The sequence below is a fragment of the Lytechinus variegatus genome, chromosome 19, assembly GCF_018143015.1.
Source record: "Lytechinus variegatus isolate NC3 chromosome 19, Lvar_3.0, whole genome shotgun sequence".
Lineage (NCBI taxonomy): Eukaryota > Metazoa > Echinodermata > Echinoidea > Temnopleuroida > Toxopneustidae > Lytechinus > Lytechinus variegatus.
Genome location: NC_054758.1, coordinates 4,699,912 through 4,712,167, shown reverse-complemented (window position 1 = coordinate 4,712,167; position 12,256 = coordinate 4,699,912). Strand labels below are relative to the sequence as shown.

At 35.1% G+C, this 12,256-nt stretch overlaps 1 protein-coding gene across 4 annotated transcripts in view; it reads left to right on the top strand.

Annotated features, from left to right (window-relative positions):
* Nucleotides 1–12,256, top strand: part of LOC121405677 (SH3 and multiple ankyrin repeat domains protein 3-like) — an 86,820-nt gene that overhangs the window by 60,374 nt on the left and 14,190 nt on the right. For all 4 annotated transcript variants that reach the window (XM_041596574.1, XM_041596573.1, XM_041596576.1 and 1 more), the window contains exon 13: nucleotides 11,337–11,382. In XM_041596574.1, the coding sequence (XP_041452508.1) occupies nucleotides 11,337–11,382 (46 nt within the window). The remainder of the gene's footprint in view (nucleotides 1–11,336; nucleotides 11,383–12,256) is intronic.

The following is a 12,256-nucleotide window of genomic DNA, read 5'->3' as shown; positions in this document are numbered from 1 at the left end:
GATGATAATGATATGATATGATGAACATGATGATGATGATGATGATAATGATGATGATTATGATGCTGGTGGTGGTGGTGATGATAATGATATGATATGATGATGATGATGATGATAATGATAATGATAATGATGATGATTATGATGATGATGGTGGTGGTGGTGGTGATGATAATGATATGATATGATGATGATGATGATGATGATGATGATAATGATAATGATTATGATGATGATGGTGGTGGTGTTGGGGTATTGGTAATGATGGTAATTATGATTATAGATGATAATTATGATAATATGAAGCATTGATAATCTTGCTTCTTATTCATTGGCACACTCAATCAACACTCAATGACAGCAATAACAATGATAATCATGATCATAATGAAGAAAACGATAGTGCTGATGATGATGATGGTGATGATGGTGGTGATGATGATGATTACAATTCTGAATGTGACAGTCCTGTTATTGTTGCAAATGGTAACTTCTAAATCCACTAGAAAGAAATTACATGAAATAAAAACATGAGAACTTTGCAGATTTAATACACACACTGTAAAAAAGAGTAGTTCATCATGTCTTTATTAGAGATCAAGAATAACTTCTTCTTGATAATAACTTCAACTAAAACCAGGCCAGGCAACCTATTAGGTTGGCCGGCAGGTTAAATATACATTATTACATGATACATAAATCACAGTACATTATACATTATAATCGTAATACATTTTTATATTACTGTTCGATACAATAATATAACGATAATAACATTAAATATCTAAAATACATTACAAATAAAATGCATTATGAAATAAAATATATTGAATTGTGAGTATTGTGAAGTAGCATAATAGAGAATATAAAGGGATGGGGAATGTATGAGTGAGAGGTTAGTGAAGATAGGTTAGTGGTCGGGAACAACAGAGATGAAGAAATCTAGAGCGGGATAGAGATAGGGGAGGGGACAGGAAGGGGGAAATGGGGACAGAGTGAGAAGGGGGGTGTCAGTTATGGATGAATAGAGGGAACCAGCTACAGCACATTCACACAAACCAACAACATTCTGACTCATTCTTGTCTGTCAATTAAACAACCCAGCTTCATATAATTTACAGTTACAGTTTTGTTTTGATATAAATGTTATGAAACCAGACTTTTGTAATAAATCATAACTAAACTCCATCATTAAAATTCTATGACTCATATTCAATGGAATTTCACACCCTCAACCACCAAAACCAGACATTTTTGCTGTGACCAGGTACCCCCCTAATTCAGGTGTTTTATTGGACTTTTTGTGTTTGGATCTGGTTGTAGATGCAGTAGTTGACAATAATGTGGTTTAGATTTGAGATATCATGTCTTTGCGTTGAGTGAGAATATGGAAGGGATAAATTGAGAGAAATGTTGATGGGAGATCGAAGGGAAGTATTTCATGATTATTGTCTGTAACTAAAATATGAAGTTATTATGATTGTATTGGGGTATTTTTTTACATGGTCTTGAGAAAAAATTAAAAAAAGGAAAATTTACTTAATTGACTCATAAATAGCATGATGGGATTATAAGAAATATATAAAAGAAAAGATGTCCACCCCTCCCCAACAAAGTAATATTGAATACCAAATCAAAATAGGCAGTTAATGAGACTGTTCAAATAGCATGGGCAATACTGACTTTTGTGATGATTTCATCTCATTTACTACAAAGAGATCTATATATCAAAATGTTGAAACTGTCAAAAGACCACTTCTTTAATGTTACAACAGAAAACGAGATTCATGAAAAGTTTCAAAAATTGTAATCATGTCACTTTCCTAAAAATATGTAATTTTTGCAAATGAAGCAATATCAGAAATTATTCAGTTCAGTTTAACTTTATTCAATTCCAATGTCAAAAACATTTTACAACACATGAGATAAAAACATGCCATTCAAGATGAAATAAATAATTCAATAGTATATACATGCATGTTTGCATAGGACAAGTATTGAAATAAGGTATAGCTGTAAAAAAAAAAAAAAGGTTTTGAAAGACTGCATCTACTACTACAAATAACTCCAAAAAATTCAATCCCATCGCCTTCCTATTAAAATCAATATTGTAATTGTAAGTCATGAGCGCTTATTTGCAAGTTGTCTTCACTTCCTGCTGACAGAATATCGCTGTTTGCTGGGCAAGTCAGACATTTTTATGTTTATCCTCAAACATGGACGTCTGTTTGATAACATTGTGTTAAAGCCACCAGTTTTATTTGCCAAACTAGATATAAATTCTCCTCATTGTCCCTCTTTCCATATAAGACAAGGTTGGATTAATAAATCAAATGACAAGTGAAGACATGGAATCGATCTTCAGCTCTTTGCTTGCACATCTGAAGAAAAAATTTCTCCATATTGAAGGCGTATTTGTATTTTTCATACATGTCACTTTATTTGAAAATCATACTTTGCAATTGTTCAGGTTACAGGTTTACTTTTGTTGACAATCATGACTAGGTGTGGAAATACCATCTTTGAATCATTGGGCAAATGTTTGATGAAGAAGAAATTTTAGAAAATGTAAAAGGGAAGGTCTTGTAGATTAATAAAAAGGAAGAGAAAAGAAAAAATTAAGAAAATATCACTTCCGATGCGAGACATGAATTACACTTAAAATGAAAGATGAATAGATATGCATATCAATAAAAATAAGAATAGAGAATTAATCATGAATGGATTTAACTCTGTAGTTTTGCTTTACTTTATTCCGCATGGGGAGGGAATGGGTTTGGTAGAAGAAAATAAATTGATCCTCTTCGGACCTCAATGAAAATTGCATTGCATGTTTGCCTTGGTGTGTATCTACAAATGCAGTAATGTTTAGGGTTACATAGTATGCATCCTTGAGCTGTATGTAACATTACTGTTTGATCAAACTCCAAGACGGGGGACCATTATGCAATTCTTTGACATGCCTCGTTTGCTATGGGTCGTTAACATACTTTAATTGCTAAGGTGACGGAATGGGTAATTAACTATATCATTAATTATAGCAACCAGGAAAGAGAGGTTTAATATTAAAGTTGTGTGTGAATTCAGATCTGTAGGCCTATGTGTTGATACTAAGTAGAGTCAGTGGATCCAGGATTGGGGCAATAAGGGGGCTTCAGCACCCCCCCCCCTGAGATTTTAGTAAACATATACTTAACATTGAAAGGACCATCTCATCGTGGATTTTTGCATGGTCATCCCACCCCCTCCCCTTCACTGCCAGAACACTGGTGTTAATTTAACACCTGTCTGGTATCTATGTTGGTCCACACCAGAGGTGTTAAAACACCAGAGGTGTTAAAACACCAATTTGGCATTTAAGCAACACCAATTTGTGTTGCATCATTATCAGTTTGATTCTTAACGGGGGGGGGGGGGGGGGCATTTCATAAAGCTGTTTGTAAGTTAAGAACGACTGGTGAACCCTTCTTACGTGCTGAACCATTGCCAATTCAATATACCATTTACCACAAGAAAGGATCATCAGTCGTTCTTAAAGTCACTCTTAACTTACGAACAGCTTTATGAAACACCCACCAGGTGGGTGTTTGAATGCTTCTCTCGTGTGGACCGATATAGATCCTGGACTGGTGTTGAATTAACACCAGCATTTTTGCAGTGTTCAGAACAATTCTGCAGCACCCCCCCCCCCCTACCGAGGGCCCCTCTGCTGTTAAAACCTGATAGGCCAATGGTCTCGTTCATGTTAAAGGGCCTCTAAGCTCTTTAACCATTTTGTGCGTGTTAATGTTTGAGGCTCCTACAGGTATAGGGAGAGGGAATTTTGATATAAGTTCAGTCGCATCATGCTTTCCTGCTGGCCATGCCAGTGAGCTTTAGTGATAATATGTTATTATATAACAATTAAAAGGGGATTAAAATTTGGGTTGAAAAGTTATGGCTGTTTCAAGATATAGGCCTAAAGGTTTCAAAATGTGAAAGTGTGCTGTATTTCTTTTGCTCCTTGGTAAGATATTTCCACCCAAAATTCCATTTTATTGGACTATAAATTCATTTCAAATCAAATCAGTTCAGTTCAAATAGCATGTGATAAGTAAAAATGAAAGCTTTATATCAATTGAATAAGCAGGCAAGATGGTGAGAATGACGGATAAAGTGGAAGCAAAAAAGGAGTAGATTGAGCAACGGAACATTGATATTGATTTTTATTTTCAAACAGAAATTTTAAAACAAATCAGTAAGAACAAAAGGGTATTTTTTTTTTTATTCGTGAAAAGTAGAATAGGGATATGTGAACGTGTTGAGGAAATGAAAGGAGATTTACTGAACTTGCGGATAAGCGGAATAATTATATCGGATTACTATTTTAGGAAGTGGTTTTTGAAATCTGAATGGAACATGGATACTCATTAATTTAATTTGGGTTTCCTGTCAAAAAGGAAAACATTTTCTGTGCAGTGTAGTCCTCATGATATCACCAGTTCAGAGCCAGAAGGGCATTATTGCAACTGAAAGTTGTGTTGAGAACCAGAAGGATGGTATTGCCTTTCTAAGTTTCTGGTTCTCAATTACCGATACATTGACCACTCACTATAGCAGCATCATTTGTAGAGCAAAAAAAAAATCAAATAGGTAAATATCGATCCAACTTCTGTGACCACCTGCATTGTCGGACTAGTGCAGATCTTGAAATGGTAAAAATACCAGTTTGATTGCCCTTGAATATTTTCTACATAGAGGCATGTATTACAGGAACCTGTTCATAAAGACCACCTTTTCTTAAAGACCATTTTCCTTATCTCCCTCTCTTCCTTGAGTGGTCTTTATGTACGGGTTTCACTGTATTACAAGAACCTGTTCATAAATCCCACCTGCTCATAAATAAAACATTTTTCCTTGTCTTTCTTGAGCGGTCTTTGTATACACTTTGGACTCTAGGCCCTATGTACAAAAAGGACATCAGTAAATGAAACATTCTGTATACAAAGAGGTTTTGTTTTCTTGAAAAATAATTGTCATATTTCCTGTATTCTGTATTGATATAATATTAAATATAGAGTATATGCCTGCTACAAAACTTTAGGTCTCTTTTGTAAGAGTTCCTATTGCTTTTAATTAATCTATCATTTAATTTCCCCTCATCATGTCGTTCCTGTTCTTAAAGATGGAATTAAAGGGCAAACATGACGCACAAGAGCAAAAGAGAAAGAAAAGAAAGCTCTCTGACACAGCGTTTGTAGTTTTCTGGAGTTCACCGATAACTGGTGGTCATAAAATGTTAGCGGACTTTGATCAGATGATGACGCACAAAGGGGGACCACTCCTAAACCAATGATAGATAACCGTGCTTACGAACATGGGTTGAGGTCTTAAGGAAGGGGTAAAAGGAGGGGGAAGGGGGTTCCCCCTCCATATTCCCCCTTATTAATGAAAAAGGGAAGTTTTATCAGTTTTATAGAATTTAGGAAAAATAAGGAAGAGAGTTTATATTATATTTTTGGCTGTCTGATACTTTTGCTAGGTAGATGTGCTATTTGGTCAATGTCAACAAAATTTTCTTGACCAAAGTTTCATTTGTATTTGATTTCTCATATTCATAATTGACGTCACACAAATTCATAGTTGACGTCACACTGCTGAATTGATTGCATGATTTCACTATTTTGAGAACTAAAGCATATTTAATCCAAAATACAATATGGCCAACTCCTTTAAAAAAATCTTGTATGGCAGGTTGGAAAATTTTGATAATATGTATAAAATATATTATGATAAGAAATATTCATAAATTTACATTAAAATATTATTTCATTAATCAAAATGTGAATATATAATAAATGAATTTGTATTTTTACCGATTTATAATAAACAATATAAGGGTACATTTACCATTAGGCCTAATATACCCCATCCCCCTCCCCTCCCTTCCCTGACAAATCGAACATGATGCCACCCCCATAACATATCCTCCACTATACCACAGCTCACCGTGTAATAGTGATTACTATCAACTGCTCCTAAGTACAAAGGGCGTCATAGACCAAGAGTCATGCTCACGCTTGCGCACAAACACTGTTGTTTATTTCTGGAGTGAGTATATATATAAAGCTAAAGTTGTCAGCCTCTTTCAGGAGAGGAAGTTTTCTTCGGTAATTCAGTGTGGCCTTCGGTTGTGTTTACATACAAAACAAGTTTGTAACTATTTCTTTTTTGGATTAAATCATGCGTAGTTGTTACACTCATTTGCTGGTTTGGAGTAAATCATATTGGATGATATTTTATGGATTATATTTAATATTTTCATCATATCTGACTGAAATCGGAATACTGGATCAAATATTTCCTTTCGATGGATACTAACAGTTTTGGTTGGAGGATCAGGATTTAAATTGCATTGTGTTGCTATTGTTTCTGCTAGTGAAAAACTGCTTAAACTCACTCCTGGAGAAGCTTGTTTGAATCAAAGGGTTCAATTACTCAATTGAACTACTAGATGAATGTTGATAATTACTTGTTTTATTACAAGTTTGGTCTTTGAATTTTTTTTATTTAGATATATATCCTTATTGATTGTTGAATAGACAGTTCATATTTGTGGTTCCTATGGATTGAGGATAAGAATGATTTGATATTTTGATTGCTCCTTTCATGCAATATGTATTTTCTTCATTGAATGTCATTGATAATGGTACACATTGTATTGTCTTTTCACTTGTTTGCTACTGGTGAAAGAAAGGTCCTGTTTCATGAAACAATGGATCTTTGGAAGTCATAAGCTTTCAGAGCGAATGATGCATTTCAATTGGCTAAAAAATATCTTTTCACTTTGTTTGCTACTGGCGAAAGAAAGGTCCTCTTTCACGAAACAATGGATCTATGGATGATAAGCTTTCAGAATGAATGATGCATTTGAATTGGCTAAAAAAGAGAACTGGTTGTGGAATCAAAGAATTTGGGTTTGGTATTAATGACAGGACCAATTTGAATAAACTGATTGTTTGAATACATGGGCATGAAGACATTGGCGGCGGAAGCCAAAAATTTTAGGAGGGGACAACCAAAAAATTTTTGACAAGCAAAAAAAAAAAAGGTCATCAACAACAAATTTAGGGGGGGCATGTCCCCCCCCCACCCCCGCTTCCGCCGCCTATGCATGTAGACCTTCTATTGGAATTGACCTGCTAATTACCTCTTGTTTTATGAGGAACCTAATTTCAAATACAGCAGTAACTGTAGGAATCATAGTGATGTATAGTTTTCTTTGAAAACCTGTATTTCTCCAGACCACTTCCCATTCTGATTGCATTCAGTTTCAATTCAAGTTTTGCTTCAATTTATTGTGCTGCTCTTTGATGGATGAGGTTTTGGGTGGGGAGTTGTTCAGTACCTGGATTATTAAAGTTCAGTAGAGCATTTTTTCTATCTCTTTTTTAACTATCCCCGGTTATGACCAACGAAAGTTATGACGTTTCAAAATGTGATAGGTGCATCGTGCATCTGCAGGCCATGATATTTGTAGAAAATGCGCAGAGGGGAATATTGTTTAAGTTGACAGATTGGACGTCTCATTGTTAAACAATCATGCGTATCAGTCAACACAAAACCTTAAAACTATTGTTCATTTTCTGATTTTCGGTTCCTCTTTTCAGTGAAAAGTCCTTCCTCTTCTTATATTTGTCATCATTTGTCATGTGCTCTTCAAGAAGCATATAGGCCTATGTATTAAAAAGGTTCCTTTTCTGTCTCTGTTTTGATCCCTTTGTTAACCAGTCTAGCATGGTTTAATCACGGTCAGCAATTGTCCCTTGGGGTGAGATGATACATTTACCAGTCTCATGGATAGCCTTGTTCAGAAGGGATACAAAATCAAAGCTTATATGCAGTGATAATGATACCCCTCCCTCACCCCCACCCCCAGTTTGGTTGTTTTAGTCGTGTTCATTCTAGAGCTAGAATGAATTCTGTTTATTTTGTGTTGAGAATTCAGATTTTTCCATTGTTCTAGGCAAGGGGTAAAGAAATAATGGCCTAAGTGTTAGTTGTGTTCATTCTAGAGCTAGAATTCTGTTTATTTTGCGTTGAGAATGAAGATTTTTCCATTGTTTTAGGCAAGGCATATAGAAATAAGGGCTTACTTTGATGATATTCCAACATTTTCATAGAAATGAAATAGGGTTTGGTTTTTACATGGACTCTTTGTCAGATATGTGAAATTTATAATGCAAAAAAGTACTGATATTGATGGATACACTTATTTCTTTCGTCATATTTATACAGGCCATCAAGAAAGACAAAAAATACTGGGTATTATGATGAAGTTCACTGTGTTCTCCAGACATATAATAATAGGAGTGGGGGTTGATTGGAGTGGGTGTAGAAGTTCAAAAACTACAAGGTTGTGATGTTGAAACCATACGGTTTCCTCGTCAGAAACTTGCGGTTTCACAACTGGAAGGAAAGTCTTCAAAGAAAACCGAGTGTTTCGTTTTCAACGGCCTTTGATACCAATGCTTAATGATGTTTTAAAGCTCTTTGTGACCTCAAGTGTCCTCGAAAGAAATCACATCTTTGGCTTAATATGTTTCTACTATTGTGTATTGTCGATTAATCTTCCTTTCAACACTCAAAAATAAAAGCTTGCGTTCTCTCAGACAAGGCCTGAGTAGAAACATTTTCATTAGCATTTTCGGAAGTTGATGCGCCCTTTTGTTTTGCGTCCTTGCAGCGGAGAAATTTCAAATATCTGTGAAATTCCTCAAGCATTACTCAATGGTGGTTGGAGACGAGATTTACGAGGTGGCTAGGGAGTTGCGATCAGGTTTCTGATAAAAAGCAAAGATTATGCAAACTTGGGAGGTGTCTGTTTCTGGAAATCAATACTGGCATTGTTAAGTGTCTACCTGTTTGCTATCGTCATGCTGAAGTGTTTGCTTTTTCTCTGTCAATGTCATATCTTCTTTGATTGTTGAAGGAAGTGAAAAAGGAGAATCATCAAGTTGATTTATTCTTATAGAACTTATAAAAGTAATATGAAATTTTGAGAGGAACTGGTTATTAAAAGTTAGAATAAAATCTGATTAACTCAGGATTTTACTTTATTTTTCATCATTGAAAAAATAGGAAAGTTGTCAAAAGTTCTTCATAAGAAAGGGGTTGTATATTCCATTTCCAGTTCCGAAATTCAATATTGATAAAAGTAATCATGTAATAAAGACCTGCTACCTGAATTAAAGTTGAAATATTTTTATTTACAGGGCCATGCTGAAAAGAGTTAATCTGAACATGATTAAAATATCCTGTACAAAGATATTTTCATCATGTTATAAGCTTATAAAATAAATGTCTGTTGAATTTACTGTACATATTTACAAATTACAATCAAGGCCTAATTTTACCCAACCTTCTTTAAACCGCATTCATAATTAGGAATCATCAAAATTTTGAAATTCTTACTATCCTAGTCCTTTCATTTTTTTTAATTAAAGAACAACATTATTTTCAGGGTAGACTTAGCCTTTAATTCTTAAAATTTATAGGCCTCATGACATCTTCAGCAAGTATTAAACACTGCTTTATCATGTCCATCCATTCTCTCTGGTGTTAATTAATGCTAATCCCTGTTTGTCTTGTGAGTTGATACACCTGTCACATCGGGCTTTCCAGAGGTCCATTTGACTTATCATTCATGAGGCACCTGTTGAGACTCAGTCCAGCCTCTTTGGCTTCAACCAGAGCCTCTTTATTACTCAGGGGCTGACACACCGAGGCCCGTTGCATGAAAGTTATTATATACCACATACTAAGAATCTTGCAATAAGATTGGTCAGAAGTGGGTCATGTGATAAAGGGTAGTTTTCCCATCGATCATCACTGGCAGTGATGGAACCTGTATATTTCGCTGATAACTTCAGTCAAATAGGGTCATAACGCGCTGTAAATTAGTCTGAGTAGCACGAAATTGAAGAGGTCATTGCCCTTAGATTTTTTATTCATCATTCTCCATCATTTTTCAATTCATGTCATTATGCATGAGGAAATAAAGCCTTTGATGATGAAGAGCAAGCCATTGTTGGAGCATAAAATGCCTCATGAAAGTTGTTTCTTTTGATTGTCAAATAGTTCTGTTTGGCGGTCCCTTGGTGATCTTGTTGCTTTGTTAGCAGTAACATCTGACAATCATAGCTGTTCAAGGAATGTCAAGATCTTGTGTGATTTTTCTATTCTTTAGCTGCAATCTTTGTGAGAAGTATTTCATGGAACAAATAGTGATTTTCACTGACAATCTGTTATAAGCCACTGAAATCCTTGCATCTGATTTGCTCGGAACAAATTAGTCAGTGAAAATCACAGAATGTTTTTGTGAAACCCACCCCAGTTTTGTATGTCTTCTTTGTGTGTTCTTTTCAGTAGTTTGGAGACCCTTTTCCACTTCTAGTTGCCTCATTGCTGTTGTAGTAATTGTAGGAAGTGCATTCTTGGTGCTATGTCGGGAATTCATGAGAGAAAGCCCAGTAAACTTGAGTGCATTCTCATAAAGGTAGCCTGCAGCTGACAACGGTTTAGTTTTCCCCTTTTAACAGTGTCAGGCAATCCTGTGTTCTTGTCAGTTAATTTGTATACTCTTTCCAATAACATTTTATTCATTCAAATGATTGATGCTATGTTGGGAATTCATTAGGGAAAACCCAGTCAACTTGATCTGGGGGTGTGTTCCCCTTTCTTGATTGCAGAGTGTGGCTGAAAACTTTTTTGCTAGGGTTTTTTTTTTGGGGGGTTGACATGTTGAGTCAATCTGTTCCAAACACCCATGTTTTTTCCCAGGTTGCTTAGCAGTTCTTCAGCAGTTTTAGATTTATTTAGAACTCTGTGAGTGAGTTGTAATTGAATCTGAAAATAAATATATCTCAATTTTTGCATGTAGGATGAGCATATCTGTGCTACTGTGAATGTGCAAGTTATTTTCAAGAAATGAACTGCATCTAGAATTTGGATTAATTACAAGGATCATCATCACCACCATGTCTTCATGTTTTGCAATTTACTCTGTATAAACGGAACACTTCAACAAGATCAGCAATACATCAAACTATTTATACAAAATCTAGCAACATCATGGAACATGCTATGAATTAGAGATACCATACCAATCGCTGTGACCACTTTGCAAAACTGTTGATGAACTTTCCAAACAGAAAGGAAGAATTGTGTGACTTAGAAAGTGTGAACTGATTTTCGGTGTGAGTGTGGCGGCATCTGCACGTGTGTCGATATGAAGAAGTTCTTCAAGAAGCGACGCTCTATGAACTTAATGAGATATTCTTCCACTTATTCTCTAGGTTCAAGCAAGCTGAACCTTGCCGAAGATGTCCCTATTTCAAACAGGTATGTATGCTTTATTTCTCTCCTTACGCTCGGGTCCCTGTTACATAAAGCTTAAAGGGGAAGTTCACCCCGACAAAAAGTTTATTGTAAAAATAGCAGGAAAAAATGCTGAAAAATACTGCTGAAGGTTTGAAAAACATCCATCACAGAATTTAAAAGTTATTAGAATTTCAGGTTTTTTATTTGTAACTGCCCCACATGTTATTTAATACAAACTCATGAATTTAATTTGTTAATGGTTTGTATTGACTTTTTTATTTTCTTTTTAGTAAGGGGTGTGAAATCATTTGTCTATTCATATGCTGAAGGTACAATAAAAAAATGTTTTTAGTTTTCTGAAAAAAAGGTATTTCATCGATGTTTTGTCATTTGATATGTAGGAAAGCTGCTCGCATATGATGTCACAAATCAAATAATTGAAATTCTAAAGCTTTTTTATTCTTTGATGGATTTTTCCTCAAACCTTTGCCAATATTTTGTATTTTTCTGCTATTTTTGCAATAAAACTTTTTGTCAGGGTGAGCTTCCTCTTTAACAATTAATGCAATCAATTGTAGAAATCGCTCAATGATCAGTACCATGGGACCGTAACACAAAGGTTCGTGATTAATCGTTTGCTTGGGTTTTATGATTGATTGTACATTGTAGTCAATGCAATCGATTGTAGAAAATTGTTCTACGATCATTGCTGAGCTTTTCGTGTTCCCTGCTAAAAATATACATGTCAAGTTACAAGTTAGTGTTATGTGCTGAAGAGACCCTGTAGTTTGATTGGCCAAATGCAAATTTTTCCACAGAATTCTAGCATTTGTTATAAAGGTTTATGATATCATACGTGTTCTAATTTATATTCAGCATCTCTGAATTGGCTTTA